Source organism: Propithecus coquereli, unplaced genomic scaffold (genome assembly GCF_000956105.1).
Source record: "Propithecus coquereli isolate 6110/MARCELLA unplaced genomic scaffold, Pcoq_1.0 Scaffold28, whole genome shotgun sequence".
Classification (NCBI taxonomy): Eukaryota; Metazoa; Chordata; class Mammalia; order Primates; family Indriidae; genus Propithecus; species Propithecus coquereli.
The window spans coordinates 13,098,161-13,119,398 of record NW_012148396.1 but is presented as its reverse complement, the minus strand read 5'-3'; the positions used below and the strand labels follow the sequence as shown (position 1 = coordinate 13,119,398).

Genomic DNA, 21,238 nt, shown 5'->3' with positions numbered 1-21,238 from the left:
AACACGATGCCTGAAGATTAATTTGGGGTTATGAATATGCTAGGTGTGCAATGAATGATATTCTCCTTCCAAAGAAATAGGGGAGGGTCTCAGCACCACCCATCCCCACCTCTATGCAGACCAGGCTTGCACCAAACCAGGGTCAAAATGCTCAGTCTTTAGCCCAGGAGGTGAGGAGCCTCTGAGCCCCAAACTCAGTCCTCAAGGTTGTTCATGGAGCAGGAAGCCCAGGAGCTGAGTCCCAGGGAGGGAACTTACCTAGTGAGACCAGGTTCCCATAGGTCTCCAGCATCACATCCCTGTACAGGCCCCTCTGAGTGGGCCCCAGATGGCCCCATTCCTCCTGGGAGAGGAACACAGCCACATCTTCAAAGGAAACCAAGACCTGGAATGAAAAGATCTTGCTGCAACCCCAGGGTCAGGCCCATGCTGAGCCCTGGGGGAGAGGGTCCTAGGCTCAGGACTGGTAAATTCCTGAGTACATGCACTTGTCTTCCCCACTAGAGTGAGCTGGCAGGCATCACACTAGCTTGTCTTGGTGCTCCTGACCCTTTCCTCTACTGTGCCTGGGAAGACACAGTGGGGACTACATTTCAGGAACTTGAACTCAGGGGCTAAGGACATCGGTGGAAATAAGGAGCTGTCTACCCTCGAGGACCAGCCCCTCATAGATAGAACTGTGGCAAGACTCCCACCAAGAAAGGGCTGAGACCACAGGGAGAGTCTCCATAGGACCACTCACCTGGAGCCCGCCAGGAAGGAGTTGCTTGACAGCCATCACTAGGTCTCTGAGCTTGTCCTGAGAAGGTAGGCAGTGCTGCAGGGAAAGGGAAAAGTGGCCTCTGAGATTATATCCTTTCCCTAATTCCCCACCCCACCCCTCCACACCTCCGGAGTAAGGCCTCTCTGAAGCCCCCAGTATGACAACATCCCAAGGCTACCAAATGAAAGCCAGGACCTAGACAGTGCACTTGGCCAGGGGAGACAATGGGATGCATCTCAGGCCCACCTATGAGGTCCTGGGCAGAGGATAAACAGCTGAGGACAACAGATTGGCTGCTGCTCTAAGGCAGGGCACAAATGAAATGGGAAAGTTGACACATATATGTGACACAGACACAATGCCTATGTCAGATGATGACAAAGGATAGAAAGAACAGAAGGCAGCCATTGGTGGTAGACATTTTACACTGGACAGCAAGGGAAGATGCTTCTGACAAAGCAATATCAAATCAGAGATCTGGATGGGGTGAAGATGGGCACCATGTGGACCTCAGCAAGGTACACCCCAGGCGAGGGGAGCACAAGTGCAAAGGTCCTGAGGTACAAGCCCACTTGTGTTCACAGAAGGGCAAGGAAACCAGGGGGGCTGAGGCAGAGTGGGGACAGTGAGAGAAGAGGGTGGGTACCTTCTAAGAAAGTCTAGAGAGAGTGATATGACCTGAAATGAGGCCTCTCCAGCTGCTGCTTCGAGAACAGACTGGGGGGCAGCAGGGGAGAGGGACGGGGGGAGGGAAGAGAAATAGGAAAAACAGTTGGAAGTTTCTAGCAATAATCCAGCTAGGATGACAGTCTTAGACCAGACTGGTCGTGACAGAGGTGAAAAGAAGTGGTCAGATTTTGGATGCATTTCAAAGTCAATAGGATTTGCCAATGAATTACATATAGAATGAGACAACAAGATTTTTGGCCTGAGCAATTGAAATGATGAAATTTCCATTTACTCAGATTAGTAAGACTGTAGGAGGGTCTGAAGGGTAAAATTTTAAAGTGGTTTTGTACATGTTATGTTTAAGATACCTATTAGACTTGCAAGTGGAGAATTAGGGCATTTGGATATACACGTCCGAAATTCAGGAGAGAGGTTGAGAGTCCCTAGGTACACACTGTGAACTGTCAATATACGTACGACATTTAAAACGACTGACCTGGTTTTATTCCAGCGCTGACAGGTGACATCAGGTGTCACTCCCAGAAAAATCTTACCAACTGGTCTCTGCATACACAGCCAGTCACCTCCCCACAACATCCTCCATGAAAACAGACCCCTTAGTTTAACCAAAGAAGAAACGTGTCCTTTTCCCGTGACCAGATCCTCTGGCCCTAGGTGACTGCAAGGCCCAGTCCTGGTCAATAAGATGTTACGGGAAGTTCGCCAAGAGGCTTCTAGGAAGGACTTTTCCTCTCTCATGATAGAAAGGAAAACAAGGAGAAACACCTCGTCTGGAGCAAACAGGAAGGAAAGCCAAGAGAATCCTGAAGACATATTCTAGGGCCCTGATGTCCCATCCTCATCACTTAAGCCTCTGTTGGATGGACATTCTCTGACTGGCAGCTGAACTCAAGCTTACTGAGGCACAGTCCACTGGATTCATCACTCCAGGATCTTCACAGACTCTCCAGCTGGACACACCTGGGTCAAAGGCAGCCTCCTAGTTCTCAAACAGGGCTTTCCTTTGACTGGCCCCCTCCTGCTCACACCCTTTGTGTACCACCAGTGGTCCTTCTTAATGTCTTCTGCCTTTACACCCAGACTCATTTGGGGCGCATGTAACACCGCTGTTAGGAGTGTAGGCTCTGAACACCAACAGGACTGTGTTCCAATCTTGGATACACCGCCTACTAACGCAGAAGTCTCAGATAAGTGACTTGAGTTGCTTCACATATCATAAAAGGAGACTAGCATTACTACCTTAAGTGACTATTTTGAGAAATAAGTGAGAATATGTAGAAAGTACTCAGCATAGTGCTTGCAAACCGCAAACAAAAAATACTAAGTCTTAATTATTATCAATAAGTCAATGTTTATTGAGTGCCTACTGAATGAATGCTGGGCTTGTTCTAGCGGATGTGTGGGATGTCATCCTGCCTTTTCCCTTCCCTCTCCTCCTCCTCCAGCAATCGAGACCCCTTCACTGCACAGCTCTACCCTTTCACTTAATCTACTCCTGCTAAGTGAAATGTACTTTTCTCTCTTCTGAAAAAAAAAAAGCACAATTTGGCTTATCCTCCTGACGATCCCCAAACTCCCTTCCTCTGTGAGGCCATTTTATCCATCCGGGTGCCCTGCCTCAGTGTTCCCCGGGAGCGTGAACCACCATAAGAGTGCGGGGACCTGCAAGCCTCACCGTCTCCGTACGGGCCTCACATTGCCCGCGCCCTGCCCGCCCCTCAACCAACCAAAGTGGGCGCTCGACGCTCCGATGCCGCCCTCGGCGCGTCCTCCCCGGCTCACCGAGGCTGCGGAGCGCGTCCTTTGGCCCCTCTGAGCCCCGGCACCATCCCCACCCGCCCCAGCGCCGCTCCGGCACATCCGCGCCAGGCGCCCCGGCCCGAGACTCACTCTGCTGGGCCACGGAGGGGAAGAAAAGAGAGCGCCAGTGCCCCAGCAGCTGAAAGCCAGACCCCACCCCCCGACAGGAAACGGCTGGTCTGAAATTCCGCCCTGCCCTTCAGCTCACCAGCCAATCGAATCCCAAGGTTCTGTAGGTCTGCTCTAGGCGGCTCGGAGTACTCTATGCTCTGGCGGCCCAGCTCTTCAGTGCCTGTACCAGCTGTCCGGCTGGACCCGCGGGCGAGAGGGCGCAGACGTTCCGCAGAGGCATTGTGGCTGGGGAAGGGGAGAGTGGACGCTCCCCGGCCCGGGTCTCCCCTCTGAGGCTCTGGACCCCGCCCTTCCTGTCCTAGGAAGTATCGCCGCCCAATATCGTTTCTCGGGCGCCTTTTCGTCCAGCTCCGAGTAGCAATAAACCTAAGAATTCACCTCGCGTCTGTGTGCTTAGCACTCATCGTATTCTCACGTATTAAGCTTCTCATGTATTAAATTACTTAACTTACTGAAGGGCTTCTGTCCTCACTATAAATGAGGAAAACGAGGCACATAGAGGTACAATACCTATTCCGGTGGAGCTGGAGTTTGAAAACTAACCACCTGCTGCTGAGATGCATTTGCAGGAAGGCAGGGCAGTGTCGTATAGGCCAGGGGTGTGGTGAGATAGGGGGAGATAGGGGGAGAAGTCCGATGAGGCTCAGGCAGGTGTAAAAGAAAACCAAAATCTAAGGGGCAATCCCCCCAACTCCTTATGCAAAAGAGAAGGTAAAGACCTCAGGCACCGTGAAGAACAGGCCCCACAGATCATTCATTAAGGAAATTCCTTGCTGACCTCCCATAAAGAAGAACATGCAAACTGTAACTATGTCTAACACCGGAAAACCAAAGCCTGTTGTGATACACACTAATAATGAATTACAAGTTTATCTTTACAGAACTGGAGACAAGACAGAATCGGACATTTTTTCACCTACCCAGGGACATCTACATAATTGATTCTTCCTTCACTCCCTTTTTCTAACATTCCCCTTCTTTTATGTAAAATGCAGATTCCCTGCGCCTCACAAGAATGTAACCTTCGCTTCATCAGCGCACCCTACCCTTTTCCTTTCTGTGTGCCTTTAAATGCTGAAGCTCTCAAATTCCCCTTAGAAAAAACAGCCACAGGTCTGCTTGTGGTTTGTATTTCCCCTCCACGTCCTCAGTTTGGCTTAATAAACCTCCATTGATTGAGATTTTTGCCTCAGTCACTTATCTGGGTCAACATCGGTAAGGAATGTGGGCCAGGTGAAGGCTGGCCCACTGAGAGAATGGTAGGATTAGGAGACAAATCAAAGAAGAAACAGAGGGCGGGAGGACCCACCACAAGAGTGGAAAGGAAAGCAGGTAGCTTGTCTTCAGCGGGACAGTGGTGTTAATTTAAAAAAACAAACAAATCCGAGGTTTATATTTTTTAAAAAACGAAAGCTTTATTTCTTGTGAAGGGGTCTTAACCTGCAGCAGTCATTATGACAAGCAGGGAAACACTACTCTGTTCACAAGCCAGGAGCATATGTTTCAAGGGAGTGACAAAAAGGAACAGGATACTGAGTGGTGTTACAGCTCAGCTGGGTCCCTTGCCCACCAGCCAGTGAAGGCCAATATAATGAGACAGCAGGGGTTGCAGCAGAGAAAGAGTTTTATTTTGCAAGGCACCAAGCAAGGAGATGGGAGTAATTTCTCAAATCCATATCCTCGAGAATTTGGGGGCTAAGGCATTTAAAGGTGGTTTGGCAAACAAAGAGCTGGGGAATTGAGTCTGCTGATCGGTGGGAGATGAACTCGATTGGTAGGGGATGAACTCTTAGGGTTGAAATGCAGAAATTATCTTCTTAGTTGGGAGATTTCCTGGGTAGGGGATTTCAGGGCTATTAGGTCTCTTCCCACACCTGTCCATGGGTCTGGTTGGCGTCAGTAGGTCCCCAGAATATAGAGTCTGAAAAACACCTCAAAAACCGGTCTTAACATTTACAACAGCAATATTATCCATAGACTCACAATATTGGGATTTACAACTGCAGTGTTTTCTATACAAGTAGTGGGGGTGTTACCAGCAACTGATTGTCCTTAGTCCTTGTATTTAGAGACAAAGAATTGAAACCAAACACCAAAGCAGCAAAGCAAAGTGAAAGAACTTTATTAAGCAAGTATACCTCCAGACCTGGAGGCGAGTATCAAGAAACATTAGCAAGCAATATTACACTCCAGAAGCGGGCAGGAGCGGGCATGTGTCCAAGCAGACAGTGGCACTGGGGTCTCTTCCAGGTCTCTTTCTCTTTCTTCTGACTTCCTCATTCTTGTGCTGCTGTCCCACTGGCCATTGAAAATTTTGTCTCCTCCCATCCATCAGGCAGGGGAGTTTTTTACTTTATTTGTTCAGACCTATATGTGTCATGGCTCCCAAAACCCATTGGGGGGCAATCTGTGATGCTAATTTATGGTAATGATGGTATAATAAGGTCAGAGTCACTTGAGGACACTCTTGTCCTCTATCTGTGCAGGTGCCTCCTGTACCTTGAGTAGGGGAACAACCCTTAGCAACAGAAGTTTTCTAACCATATTAAATAATCAATTTAGACATATCAAGAATATAGTATTAAGTTATATTGGAGGAAAACAATTTTTTTTTTTTTTGAGACAGTCTCACTCTTTTGCCCGGGCTAGAGTGAGTGCCATGGCGTCAGCCTAGCTCACAGCAACCTCAAACTCCTGGGCTCAAGCGATCCTTCTGCCTCAGCCTCCCGAGTAGCTGGGACTACAGGCATGCGCCACCATGCCCGGCTAATTTTTTTCTATATATTTTTAGTTGTCCGATTAATTTCTTCCTATTTTTAGTAGAGACGGGGTCTCGCTCTTGCTCAGGCTGGTTTAGAACTCCTGAGCTCAAACAATCCGCCCGCCTCGGCCTCCCAGAGTGCTAGGATTACAGGCGTGAGCCACCGCGCCCAGCCCAGGAAAACATTTTTTAAAAAACCTTTAAGATAAAACATTCTAGTATCAGCCCATAACACACAAAGGAAAAAATCGTACAAGACCCAATGAAAAGCTGAAGGTGAGAGTTACCATCCCAGTCTTTTTAAGGGGAGAAAAAGCTGAAATCAGTAAGATATGGAAGAAGTTGAACTTTTAAGGTGTGAGTTTGAAAATTATTTTTTAATTAAAAAAGAAACAGGTTACAGAAATAAAATTAATATGTCATGTAATTTCATTAAGAACAAATTAATATTTTAAGAAAATTTTGTTGTTTTTATCCAAAAATTTCCCTTTTAATTATAGCCAACTTGGGCCAGGCACAGTGGCTCATGCCGTAATTCTAGAACTTTGGGAGGCTTAGGTGGGAGGATCGCTTTAGCCCAGGAATTTGAGACCAGATTGAGCAAGAGTGAGACTCCCCTCTCCACAAAAAAAAAAAGAAAAATTAGCTGGGCATGGTGGCACAAGCCTGCCATTCCAGCTACTTGGGAAGCGGAGGCAGGAGGATCGCTGAAGCCCAGGAGTTTGAGGTTGCTGTGCGCTGTGATGACACCACTGCATTCCAGCCTGGGAAACAGAGTGAGACTCTAGCTCTCTGACTTTCAAACCTGCACCCCAACTGCCTACCAATATACCCACCTAGATATTTCAAAGTCATCTCAAAGCCAACATGTCAAAAAGTTCATCCATGATCTTCCTGTGCAACCCTGCTCTCCTCCAGTGCCTCGATACCACATCCCAGATATCCTTTTCTGGAAACCGGAAACCTACAAATCTGCAACCTTCCCTCTCCCTCACCCCAATCTCCAGTCCATCAAGAAATCCTGAGCAAGGGGAACATGGAAGGACAAACCTTATCCCTGGGGTGCGCCCCCTGGACTACAGACTCTGTGAGAGAGCAGGGGCCGCATTTGTCTTCAAGGCCAAGTCCACAATAATACTTGTGAAAGTGATGAGTAAACAGCTTGTTCAGAGACAATGTACACATGTGGAGGGACGGGGCTGAGCACCCCCACTCTTCCAATGAGTGCATCATAGAGGTCGCCAGGACAGGTGGCAAGGGAGGGGACGAGAGTATGGACAATAGGATCAGGCCTAGTGACTCATGGGGCACCATCAAGAAGGCAGATAGAAGCAGCATGGAGCAACAGCAGGCATCAAGTCTCAGCAGGGGGGACTCTGCCCTGGGAGGCAGCAGTCAGATGTCATGTGGAGTGACCCTACACAGGGCCTGGACTACATGGGCTGCTGTGGTCGAAAGGTGGCTAGGGAAGGACATGACCAGGAAGTTGTGGGTCATTCCATAACCTGGGATTGGGGTAATGGGTCAGAGAACAAAGAGTTATGTTCCAAAGCCTAGGAACAGTCATGTGTCAGACCTTGGACAGGGGTGACCAGTACCAAGCTGGGCAGCATGACAACCAAAAGGCACTTCCTGATGGCCTGCTGAGGAGCCTTTATCTTGGGGCTGGGTGGGGGGATGCCAGCAACTCCTGGGATCTCTTCACAGCCACTGCTGTCTCCTTGGAGAGTCCCGATGCTGCCCAGACCTGGGAACAGCGGGTCACAAAGCGGATAAGGATGGGCAGTGGACGGCAAGAACCAGGCACAGGACACAGCTGGGAGGGTCTCTATCTCCCCTGGGGTTCCGGAGCTTGGAGCAGTGCTGGTCTCAGCCTCTGCATGGATTTCTCCCTCTCGGTTTCCTCAGAGTAAGAACCTCATCAGTGCAGAAGGTCCTGCCCAGGCCCTGGCCAACCCTGTGCAGATGAGTTCGCTCAGGATCAGGGACTGGTTGCCAGGATGGTGTGGCTCCTTCTCACTGGTTCTAGTTAAAATGGAACAGCAAGTTAAACATGAGGTTACATATCCAAATGTGCAGCAGAGCCACATCAGGGTTGAAACTAGAGACAAAAAGGCCTAAGATGCGTTCCTAGGAAACAAGTTTCAAAGTAAAGTTGAAAAGCATAAATGGAAAGAATCCTCAGTGGGGAAAGTGACTGACGATGAATCCTGCTGAGAATGTGACTCTCCTGGCAGTGGGTCCCATGGTCAGGCCTTCTCTGGAACTCTGTAGGACTTAACTGTGGGCTGCTCATGCGGTCCCAGGCCCCCACCCTGCCCTCTCCCTGGCAGCCCACCCACATCAGGGCCTACACGGATCCAGCAGCATGCTGGACATGAGCCTCTCTCTGACCTTCTGAATCCAGGCTATGACCGCTTCGTCCTGGCAGATGCTTCAGCCAGGCACCCAGGGGACATCACCCCAGACCCTGCCCTCCTCCCCACATCCAGTCAGTCCAGGTGCTCTACTCCCAAAGCTCTTTCCAGCATCCACTGCTCCCTCTTCCACTCCCAGCGCCCTTGCCTGAGTGCAGGCTCCTCTCAGTTCTCATCTACATTTTAAAAATTTGTACATGTGTATTCATTCACTTCTACCAACATACATTTTTTAAAATTTTGAAATAGTTTCAAGCTGAGACATGAGCAGAGGAGGTACGGAACAGGCCATGCAAACAAATGGGATACTGAGTAAGAAAACTCACTGCAAGATGAGGGTAGCCATAAGTGTCACAGAATGTTAGCGTAAGAAAAGCGAGACACGAGCAGAGAAAATACGAAAACAAGCAACGTAAACAAACAGGACCCTGAGTAAGAGAACGTACTGTAACCATAACAAGGGTAACCACAACTATCGCAAGAAACAGCAGAAACACAGGGCACATTATACATTGCAGTACCTGCCAATGGCTTTGGACACAACACATTCCAGCCTAACTGTATAAGGTCGAAAACTGCCCCCACCCGACAGCAGGGAGACAACAACTCCATTAGTCAAGAAAAAAGAAAAGTAGTGACGTCATGAAGGAGAGGCCAGACAAGAGAAAAAGGAGGATGCAGAGACCCCAGTGCCACTGTCCATTGGGGCGTGTGCCACTCCTAGCCCACTCTGGTGTGTCTATCGTTTGCTGATCTTTCCTGGCAGTCTGCCTCCCCTTTGCTGCTTGCTGCTTCAAAACTGTCTCTTGCTTTCATCCTTCAATTGTGGGAAGACAAGAACCAAGGAGTTCATCAGCCGGTAACACATTTGGTGCTGTGACTTGGATCTCAAGACTTAAGGTATGGTTTCCCTTTGATTTTCTATTCTCACCTTGACTTTGTTTTCTGGAACATTTGCTGCCGTTGGAGCACATGCTTTTGACCTTGTCCTAAGAGTCCTTGTTGTTCCTGCATGGAGAAGGCCTAGCCTACTGGCATAAGGGATGCCATGCGGGACCCTGGGATTTCGGATTTGTGCTTTGTCTCCTACTTAGTAAAACACTTATGAATGCTAGGTGAATACCACCCTTGGGAGAGGTATTCGGGAATATCCGTGGTTCTTCTGGGTAGTACGGGTTAAGACTCTGCGGAGGGTCAAAGAGGAAGTCTGGAGGGGTTTGGGACAACCACCTCCCCTGCTACTTGTGAGTGCCATGGTCCTGTTGAAGGAGGTACTGCAGGAGGAGAGGCTAAACCATCACTGGACCATAAATCTGGCAGGAGCCCGTACAGAACATGGGCACATGGGGACTTAGAGGATAATTCTGGAAATCACCCATGAAGCAGGGAAAAGCGGAGGCCGTGGTAAGGCATGCTAGCCCACGTTTCAGGTTGGTCCACGAGGGGCCAGGGTAGTGCCTGTGTGAGGAGGGACACCTCCTCCCAGGGCATCAGGACAGGTAGGGGGATGCCAACAATCCTGTGCCTTTTTCTCAAAAGGGGAGTCAAGCAACTCAGCACTCCCAGGCATCACCTCTCGGGTGTAGTCTCCAACATTCTTCAGAACCTGCAAAACAAACAGCTAACCTTTCCCATAACACTGTCTGCCACAGACTAGGGAAATGGTCTGAGGTGTCGCACGTACAGGCCTTCATGGCACTAAGGGACAGCAGGGATTTGTGTAAGAATTATACATTAGACCCAGTGTATACAGGAAGCTCAGTGTATAAAGGAAGGGATAACAAAGTGCATTGTTAAGCCAGTGACCTATACAACAAGGGAAACAACCCAGGAGGCCACGGAAAACCCTGTCCTCTTCCATGAATGGCTGGTGGAGGGAGTCAGGAAGTTTATGAACATGGACCCTTAGTCCTCAGAGGGACAGGGAACACATTCCTGGGAACACATTTCATTAACCAGTCAGCCCCTCTACAGAAGCCTGACATTCGAAGGAAGCTTCAAAAATTGGCTATGGGACTCCAAACCCCAACCAATCAGCTCACAGAGAAGGCAAATGAGGTGTTTAACAACCAGGAACGTGAGAGAAAGAGCAGGAAAGGGAGAAACACAGAGACAGGAAACAGGCCCAACAGATTTTGGCTGTGGCCCCAGCTTTCCAGCCCCCTCTAGGTTGCCCAAACGGAAAACCTACTGGAGCAGGTCACCACTGTGGAGAAATGGGATGTTAAAAGGCCGAGTGCCCCAACTCAACTGGCAAAGAAAGAAACTTCACCAAGGACCCCCAGGACGCCTTGCCCAGCCTGTGGAGAGCTTGGACACTGGAAGAGGGACTGTCCCCAGGCCTGAAGGGGACCGGGATCAGAGCCCTCCCCTCTGATGTCGTTGGACTGAAGGGGCCCTCTGCTCTGGCTGGCCTCCCCAAGGACAATCAACATCAGGGGGCTGGAGCCTAGGGCAACCCTGGACATGTCAGGTAAGATTGTCAGTTTTCTTATGGACACAAGGGCTCTGTTGTTGACCTCTTATGGAGGACCTCTCTTTCCCATTTCCTGTCGGGTTATTGGAACAACAGGTAAGACCAAACAAAAACCTTTCATACCTCCACTGTGCTGTTTGTGGGGTGATCTCCTTTTCACCTATCAATTTTTGGTAATGCCTGAATGCCCTACTCTCTTACTGGGATGGGATCTCCTTTCAAAATGGGGTGGAATGATCTGTCTAGGTGGTGAAACTTCCTTCCCTATCCTAGTTCTCAAGGAGAGAAAGTTGGAACAACAATTAGATCCTCAGTTTCTTCAACTAGTTGATACTGTGGTATGGGCTGGGAAGTCCCAAGACAAGCCAAAAATGCTCAGCCTGTTAAGATTTGACTTAAAGACCCTATGAATAATTTTATCTAATTCAAAAGTTATTTATAAGCTGATTCAAAATAGAGAGTTAGAGAATTAAAGCAAGAAGGAGCCAGTAAGTAGGAGAGAGAGAGATGTGAAGAAAGTTAAGGATATGAAGATGTATTTTTGATAAGGTAAAAAGAGAATAATTTTGCATGAGAAAAGATCTTATATAGTAAATTTCTGTCCTCAAACAAACTGGCTGGTTATTTAAGAAAGGAAAATTTAGTACAAAACATAAAGTCCAAGCATGTTGTAGATGGTCTGTGTAAGTTGTGATAAGGTTTGTGAAAGAGAATTTAGAAAGAAAATTTGTATGTGATCAAGCTGTCTATAATCAGAAAGAAATTTTTAGTTAAAACAACAAGGAAAAAGTCCCAGCTAATCATTTGTCCTCATTGTGAGAAGGTCCCCTATAATATAAAAATACTTGAAAACATTAAACAAGGGAATGGTGGAATCTCACCATTGGAACAAATCTTTGCGTCCCTCAGAGGATGGCTGGGATCTTGGCTAACACCAATTATATCAGCCTCAACTGTAATAGTGATGGTCCTAATATTAGGCCATTGTGCTTTTAATCTTCATGTTAAGTTTGTCTCTTCCAGACTAAAACAATTCCAGACAAAGCTTCTGGTGATGCAGGGTTTTCAGCCGATTCCCACAAGTAACGAGTCCCTAAATGCTTTAGATTTAACCACACAGCATATCCCAACACGGGCCCTAACCCTGACTCTTCTGACAGGCAGCAAGGATTATGGGACCCAGACTCAATTTTGCCCCCATCCAGCAGGAAGTAGTTACAGATAAGGAATCAATGCCCATAACCCTTGAAAGAATTCAGGGTCCCAAATCCTTGAGGGGGAAATGTTAGCTTGGTAGGAAATGAGACATGAGCAAAGGAGGTGAGGAACAGGCTGCGTAAATAAATCGGATGCTGAGTAAGAAAACTCACTGCAAGATAACGGTGGATGTAGAGACCCCAGTGCCACTGTCCACTGGGGGGTGTGCTGCTCCTGTTCCCCTCTGGAGTGTACTATCGTTTGCTAATCTTTCCTGGAAGTCCACATCAACGTCTGGAGGTGCACTTGCAGAATAAACTTTGCTGTTTGCTGCTTCGAAACTGTTTCTTGCTTTCATCCTTCAATTGCAAGAAGACAAGAACTGAGGAGTTCAATGGCTGGTAACACTAGGACGCACGTGCTGATATATGTAGGGGTAAAGGTGCATCATGTCTGCAACTTAGTCTTAGGGGAAAATGTCTGTCTATCTCTAGAAAGGGAGAAAGAGAAGAAAATGGTAAGGCCAGTGTGGCAAAATGTTAACCAGGGAATCTGACTGAAGAGGGATGGGTGTTCTCTGTGGTATTATTACTACTTTTCCGTGTGAAATTATTTCCGAATCCAAAAAAAAACTACAAAGATGTAGGTTATAGCAGACACCTGTCATTTATGACTATTCAAAATCTCTTAAAACCTCCTCTACATTTTGGAAGCTCTCTATAAGCCTTTGCAACACAGAAGCCATAATCTACACTTCCAGGCCTCCCTTGCCGCTAGTGGAGAACAAGAGTCAGTTCTGGTGCTCAGATGTATCTGCAGAAGACACTTAGTCAAAACAAGGTTAATCAACAACCGCCTGCTGGCCTGGGTCACAGAGCAGTGGGATTCCCAAGTGCACAGTAGCTGGCTTGGCAGAGCAGATCCACAGAATGGTTCTGGAATCTTTCCTGGAAGCTTGGCCCCCAGCCTATTTCCTCAGTTCTCCTGGAGATTCTGTGAGATATTTATTTTCTGTTAATGATAATACCTAACACAGCTTGCCAAGAACTAGGCACAATTTAAAGTACTTTGCACACACCAGCTCATTTAATTCCTGTGTCTCTCAAGGACCTACTGCACGGTACAGGAGAGGTAAGGAGGAATGGATCCTCTGTGGCTATGGAAACTGCCCAGGAACCACTCACCTGTACACAGGCAATCACTCCACAGCACAGAATAGCCCCCTGGTCACAAAATGCACCTCAACTCCTGTGAGAGCTCTGATCCCCTAGGTAAATCCAGCCCCTGATAGCCATCTGAGATCACAGGGTACTGTCTGAAAGCAGAGTCAACAAACTTTCCTATAAAGGGCCAGAAAGTAAATATTCTGGCTTTGTGAGCCATATGGTTTCTAACATAGCTACTCAACTCTGTTGTGCAAAAGGCGCCAGGCATCTGTAAACAAATTGGCATGGCTGTGTTAGCAGTGGGCCAGCTTTGGCCTGCAGGTTATAGTTCATGGAACTGTGCCATGCAACATCCCCCAGACTTTCTAGCTGGTGTCAAAGGGCCTCCCCGGTGACAGACATGTCATATCTGGGCTGAGTTCTCCCTGTTCAGGGGACAGGGCACAGCTCTGGGATACTGAGGACAATGGGTGGGTCAGCTGGGCCACCAGAGCAGGGCACCTAATAAGGTGCTCCATAAATGTCTGGTGATGAATGCCTCTGGGAAAAGACTGAGCCTGGAACCTTGTGGGTAAAGAAATGAGGTGCACAGACAGCTCCCTCTGTGGCAGAGACTGGAAGCTAGGAAGCAGCCACATGTAACTGTCCAGCAGCCACGGGAGGGTGGGGGAATGGGGACCAGAGTTACAGCAGAGCAGAGAGGATGAGAAAGCTAATCTCAGACTGCAGATATGCACAAAGGAATGCGGGGCAGTGGGGGGAGTCTTGGGTCCAAGTTATGGAATGGGAGGGACCAGGAAGGGTAAGGAATTGGTGGTAATGAGTAGGTACCACTTGGAAGGATGACAGAGCCATCAGATCTGAAAAACTCAACTTGATTTTATATAAACAAAGTATCAGTTAAAACCACTGACAGTGAACTCACCCCTTATGACTAATTACCAAACAAAAGAACTACTGGTTATCTCAAACCAAATGTCACTTTACTTTTTTGGTAATTTTTGGTTACAATAATAAACTCTATTTCTGAATATTGAGCTTCCATAATCTTTTCCCTTCTAACAATGTGTTGTCTGCTCACAAACTGCAAACACAAACAAAATAAAACAAAACCCAAGAGGTCCCATGAGGCAAAAGCAACAGCTGTGGGAAGGGAGCCTGTAAAGGATGATTCAAAGGAGGGTCCCAGGCTTTGTGGTCATGAGATGTCAGGCAGAGGGTCAGGGAGAGAGCCCAATCTTCAGGTCTGGGAAGTAGCAGGCTGAGACAATGGCCAGAGAGGGGTCAGAGAGGAAAGCATGTTTCAGTTCCCTCCTACCAGCCCAACAGGCTACTCCCTGGTGTGAATCAACTGGTGTTTAATCAATTTTGACCGTTGGCTGAAGGCTTTCCCACAGGCAGTGCAGTCATAGGGCTTCACCCCAGTGTGGATCCTCTGGTGCTGGATGAGGACTGACCGCTGACTGAAGGCTTTCCCACACTCACTGCACTTGTAGGGCCGCTCGCCAGTGTGGATTATTTGGTGCTGTATAAGGTGTGAACTCTGGCTGAAGCCCTTACCGCATTCAACACATGTGTAGGGCTTCTCCCCAGTATGAACTTTCTGGTGGTGAATGAGATTTGAGCTTCGGTTGAAGGCTTTACCACACTGGTTACATTCGTGGGGCTTCAACCCATTATGAATCCTCTGATGCTGAATGAGAGTTGAGCTCTGGCTGAAGGTTTTTCCGCATTCGGTACACTCATACGGTTTCTCTCCAGTGTGGACTCGCTGGTGAAGGATAAGGTTGGAGCTGCGACCGAAGGTCTTCCCACATTCACGGCACTCATAGGGCTTGTCACCTGTGTGCACGCCCTGGTGCTGAATGAGAGCTGAGCTGTGGCTGAAGGCCTTCCCACAGATGCTGCATCTGTACGGCTTCTCTCCTGTGTGGATTATCTGGTGCTTTCTGAGCACCGAGCTGTAACTAAAGGCTTTTCCACACACGTTACACACATGAGGCTTCTCCCCAGTGTGAATTCTCCGGTGCTGAATAAGGCTGGAGCTCTGACTAAACGCTTTCCCACAGTCGCTGCACTTATAGGGTTTCTCTCCAGTGTGAACCCGGTGGTGCTTAATGAGGTTGGAGACCCGACTGAATGGCTTGCCACAGTCACTACACTCGTAAGGCTTCTCTCCAGTGTGAACCCTCTGGTGCTTCCTCAGGTGTGCACTCTGGCTAAAGGCTTTCCCACACTCACCGCACTCGAAAGGCTTCTCACCTGTGTGAGTCCTGTGGTGTTTGATGAGGTTTGAGCTCCGCCTGAAGGCCTTCCCACACTCACTACACACGTACGGTTTCTCCCCAGAATGGATTCTTTGATGCTGGATGAGGTTTGAGCTCCGCCTAAAAGCCTTCCCACACTCGTTGCACTCATAGGGCTTCTCACTCATGTGAGACTTCTGGTGCTTTTTAAGGCTTGAGTTCTGGCTGAAGGCTTTTCCACATTCGCTGCACACATAAGGCCTTTCACCACTGTGGTGACCCTGGTGCCCAGCAAGACCTGAGTGCCCGTGGAAAGCTTTCTTACTCACTTGAGATCGCTGATGGTTTTTAAGAACTGAGTTCTGGCTGACGGATTTCCCACATTCATTACACATAAAGGACACTTCTCCAGTGCGGACTATCTGATGCTGAATAAGGTCGGGGTTTCCTCGGAAGGTTTTTCCACACTCGTTACATATGAGTGGGCTTTCGGTTGTGGGAACCTCCTCATGGTCAGTTAGGTCCATGCTATGCTGGAAGCTCTGGCCACACGTGTCATAGGGCTGTGGCATCTCTTCTGTAGGGATTCCCTGACAAGCCATCAGGTTTGGGCTCAAACTGAAGCTTCTGTCAAAACCATTACAGTCCAGATCTTTCTCCCCTAAGGGGCTCCTAAGGGGCACTGTCGCTGGTGTGAAGTCCCCCTCCTGGGAGAAGGACTGCACCATTCTCTCACCTTCAGGGACCTCCCAATCTCGTTCTGATACATCATCACAGAGATCTCCAAGCTCAGGTGCCTGGGAAACATCACCAGTATAGTTTTCTGATATTTCTGCCTGTGACTCCAAATCTTCAGGAATGTTTTCCTTCTGAAGAAACTCCTTGTCCTCAGTCCTGGTGTCACAATCTGAAACAAGAAATATGAAGGAACTGCTGTCGCAGGAGCAGGAAAACAGATGGCAAGTCTGCAGAGCCACCAGCCCCCTCTGTGGTGGAGGTGAGGGGAGCAGGGGACCCACTGGGGGCAGCAGTCCAGATCCACAGGGACCAGAGAGGGGCTGGAGAAGTGTCTGGGGGGAAAGGCCGCACAGGAACTGTAGCTGAGAAAGAGGCGCTTGGTGGATCTTCGACCCTCCCTCCCCAGGGTGCCACACCTCAGGAAACACTCCTGCAGTCTGCCTTCCGGCTTAGGCCAAAAGCCTGGGTGCTCCCAATACCCCCGTCCTTGACACCCACAGCAGGCCACTGGCAAGTCCTGCGAGCTCTATCTCAGAATGCATCCCAAATCCAGGTGCTTCTCACCTCTCCCACCTATACCAGGAAGACAGCCCACACTTTACACTCCACTGTTACGCATTTTACCCCTTCTTCTTCTTCGCTGCCAGGCGTCAGCCTGTCAGGCTTGTTTGGTTCTCTCAGACACTCTCTATGGCACTCAAGCTGTCCTAGGAGTCACTAGCGTGGAGAGTGGCCCTGCCGCAGGCAGCGGAGCCAAGTGGCACAATGGTGTGCTGGGCCAAGAAGCTCACGGACACATCAAAGACTCCCCCTCATGGTAGGGACCTGTGTGAAACGTCAGATGCTGTCCCACTCAACCGAGACTGCTCTGGCCTGTCAAAGCCACCTTTACCCCCTAAAACCTGCAACTCTGATTGGAGTTTGCTGGACAACTTCTGGCCCTGGTAACAATGTGCATGCAGTTGTGCCCATCTTTCTGAACATAGAAACATGCATAAGGCTCCCTGTCACGCCAGAAGATAGGCTTTGGCATCTCCCTCTCCTCTCTTCACACCTTAAGAACAAAGAACCCCTCATGCCCCTGGATCCCTCACTCGAATGATGATCTCGAGTCTCTCACTCAAACTGACAACCCAGGCCACATGGCCTCTGGATGTTGCATACCTTCCCTGGTCTTCTAACATCCCCTCCTGTCTACAGACAGCCTGGCAACATCAGACACGGCACCATCAAGCACTCAAACACCCTCCCAGTGGCTCCAGGCCTGTGTGACCCAGGCCATCCCAGACCTCACCACACCTCTCCCCACCTCTGTCCTGCTGTTCCCTGAGCAAAGCAGGGAATACACCCACCTTAGGGTCTTCCCTGCCTGGAACACTTTCCACGTGGCCCTTGCACTCCCTCCTTCCCTTCCACCAGCCTCTGCTCAAATACACTTGAGAGCCCTTCCCTGACCATCATCCATAACTCCCAGCTCCCTCACTCTCCTCATCCCTTCCCTCTGTCTCCTACACTGCCCAGATCACTCCCAGACACAGTACTATGTCCCCAGGACTAGAAGAACCCCTTGTCTAGCTGGCTGTAGTCAGTAATGCTGGGTGGGTAGTCAAAGATACCCCCAGCCCCCTACCCACCTCCTTGGGACCACCGCCCCTTGGTCCTGCTCCCTCACTGCCTCTTCCTGTCTGGGACTTTCAGAATTTGCCATAACAGTGTTCTGCCTCTAGTCGGAACACATCAGTTCCTGAGGTGCCACCAGTGGTGTCAATGTAGATCCGACATGGCCACAGACGTGGCTCTCACCTTAACCCTGACAGGACCTTCCCCTCTGCCTGCCGCACCCCCGATCTCTTGGTGATATTTCATGCTCAGGTTACCTGATACCTGTGGCCCAGACACATTGCACTGTGGCATCTCCAGCTGGAATACCCCCTATAGCTCCCTGCACCCCAGAGAGTTGGCACCAACCCTCTCTTCTCCCGCAGGACTGCCCTGGGTGCCTTTCTTTACCTTCCTGCTGCCCCTCAGCAGGCTTCCTGCCACATACTCCACATGGGCTGTGGGAGCCCTCTCCACGTTCCCCACAAGCCTCAACTCCCCAAGTTCAAAGCCCCAGCCCTGGCTCCAGGAGATGTCTAAGAAATGTGGCATCTACATGTTGCTGGACTCCCACGAGTTATGGGGGGAAGTGTGGGCTGCTGGGACAGGAAAGGTCTGGACAAGAGGCCTCAGCCCCACCAGGGGCAGTCTGGGGCTTGCTGTGCCCCCTCTTAAGACCCTGACTCAGGAGCCCCTTGCCCTCTTCTGGCTGTGTGGAGAAGGGGCCGAACTGGGAAGGACAAAGAAGGCTGTGGCAACTACGCAGCAAAGCTTTCTGTGAAGTGTCAGAGAGGACCCATTACGTGTTGTGGCTATATGGTCTCTGTCATATGGTCTTCTTCATTGCTTTTAAAACAACCCTGAGAAAAACCTCAAAACCATTCTTAGATTGCAGGTGATACAAACAGTCCACTAGCTAGATTTGGTGACTCCTGATTGAGACAAGATGAAAATGGTGTGGAAATCAGGAGATGGCAGCAATGGGGAATTGGTTTTTTAGCCTGAGTTTTCTAAAAGACTCTTTTAGAAAAAAGAGTCTTTTATTGACACATGAATTAGAAGTGAATTCTGTAGGTGAGAATGGTGGGAGATCACTTTTTGGACTTACTAAATTTGACGTAATTCTTTCCTGCAATATAAGAACTGTGGAAAAAATGAGGGAAGTTCCTCTTAAGAAAGGAAATATAAAATAAAAAATATGATTTCCCTTCACGAAAATCTTTAAAAAGTCAGTAAAATTTGAATTAAAGGTGAACAAAAAGATTTGAAAGCAAATACAGTTGCTTGCACTGTACTCTGACACCCAACTGGAGAAGGGTGAGGACTCTGAGCCCTTCTAGAACAAAACAGACCTGTGGGACACAGCTTAGATAATAATCCAAGTCATAAATCCACACTCATGTGAATGCCATGTGTGACTGTGATGCATTAGCTCTTGTTGGTGCCTCAGCCAGGCTGTCTGCTGGACAGACTCCAAAAGGAACCTCACACTCAGGGGCTCCCTAGTCCTCCATCTCGCACAGCAACTTGTCTTCAGTTTATTTAATAATTTATTCAGGTGAAATTCACATACTACAAAACTACCCATTCTAAAGTGAACAATTCATTGGCATTTAGTACATCAAATGTTGTGCATCTACTACCTCTACTTCCAAAACATTTCCATCTATCCGAAGTAAAACCCCTTACTCATGAAGCAGCTTATCCCCATCTCCCCCTCTCTCTAGCCCCCGACAATCATCAATCCGTATCTGCCTCTATTAATTTACCTATTCTGGGTATTTCATATAAATGGAATCATACAGTATGTGGCCTTTTGTGTCTGGCTTCTTTCACTTGGCATAACATTTTAGAGGTTCAGCCATCTGCACTGTAGCAGGGATCAGTACTTACTTTCTTTTCAAGAGTGAATTATATTTCATTATATGTCTATACCACAATTTATCCACCTATCCATTGAAGGACATTTGGGCTGTTTGCATCTTTTGGTTACTGTGAATAATGTGGCTCTGAATATGATATACATGCACTTGGCTTCAGTACCTGTCTTCAATTCTTCTTGGTATATATCTAGAAGTGGAATTATTGGTTCATACAGTAATGCTATGGTCAAACTTTTGAGGAACCACCAAGTTACCTTCCATAGTAGCTGTACCATTTTACATTCCTATCAGCAACATATGAGGATTCCAATTTCTCCACATCCTCAAGATGTTATCTTTTGTTTTTAATATCATAGACATCCTAGTGGGTGGGAAATGGTAATCTCACTGTGGTGGGGATTTTTATTTGTATTTTTTTGGTTGTCGTTGTTCTTGTTTTTAAGACAGAGTCTCAGCCAGGCACAGTGGCTCATGCCTGTAACCCTAGCACTCTGGGAGGCCGAGGCAGGAGGATCACTTGAGCTCAGGAGTTCAAGACAAGCCTGAGCGAGAATGAGACCCCGTCTCTATTAAAAAAAATAAAAATAAGACAGAGTCTCACTCTGTCACCTGGATGACAGTGCAGTGGTGTCATCACAGCTCACTGCAACCTCAAACTGCAAACCACCACCACTACCACCATGATGAAACAGATGCCTCCTAGGCATAAGTGCAGGGTGGCATGGACATCATCTCTTCAGAATAAGGGCATCATTGGAGAACAATTCTATTACCTGGCTGCTGATGGTGAGGGTGGACAGCTTCCAGCTTTGCATCACCAGAGCAGAGCAGACCACTGACTGCAGATGCAGCGTGGGTCACAGTAGGAGCATCACTCACACAGGTCCGGGCTGCAGGGGTCCAAGGGGATGGTCCTGGAGCTGAGAGCTCCATCTCTGCCTCCTCATGGCGACCTCTGAGGCTGGGCATGGCTGGAACCTGAAACCCAGCAAGGACACAGGTGAGTGTTCAGAAAGGCTAGTTCCAGGGATCTATCCTCCTATCATGGAGGGGTCTCTTCCTCTCTTCTTCTTCTCCCACTGCAGCCCGAGACCTGAAGAGGTCCTGGGGCTTCCAGATCCCAGGGATTGATGCTATGTCCCCTGATGTGCAACCCAAGGGGAGGGAGAGTCAGCCATGGGGACACAGACTCATGAGCCAGGGCTGTAGGTATAAAGGGGTAAGATGCTGAACCCCAAGGCAAAGTGAGCCCACAATGCCTGGCAAGCAGCCCTTCCTCCCGAGGGGCCCAGGCCCATCATGATAGGCGGAGAGTAGCCCCCAGAGATTGCACCATGCTGTGGGTCCACTCCTCTCAATTCTTGTTCCTG

General features: G+C 48.7%; 2 protein-coding genes across 2 annotated transcripts in view; both read right to left on the bottom strand.

Moving 5' to 3' along the window:
- The window catches only part of LOC105813324 (zinc finger protein 252-like), an 8,864-nt gene extending 8,071 nt beyond the window's left edge, over positions 1-793 (bottom strand). Inside the window, exons 1-2 of the mRNA XM_012647964.1 lie at positions 743-793; positions 259-385 (exon numbers count right to left, since the gene is read on the bottom strand). Coding sequence (XP_012503418.1) covers positions 259-385; positions 743-778 — 163 coding nt within the window. The 5' untranslated portion in view covers positions 779-793. The remainder of the gene's footprint in view (positions 1-258; positions 386-742) is intronic.
- Positions 794-14,368: 13,575 nt separating this feature from the next.
- ZNF16 (zinc finger protein 16) overlaps positions 14,369-21,238 on the bottom strand; it is a 7,277-nt gene continuing 407 nt past the window's right edge. Inside the window, exon 2 of the mRNA XM_012648025.1 lies at positions 14,369-16,555. Coding sequence (XP_012503479.1) covers positions 14,733-16,555 — 1,823 coding nt within the window. The 3' untranslated portion in view covers positions 14,369-14,732. The remainder of the gene's footprint in view (positions 16,556-21,238) is intronic.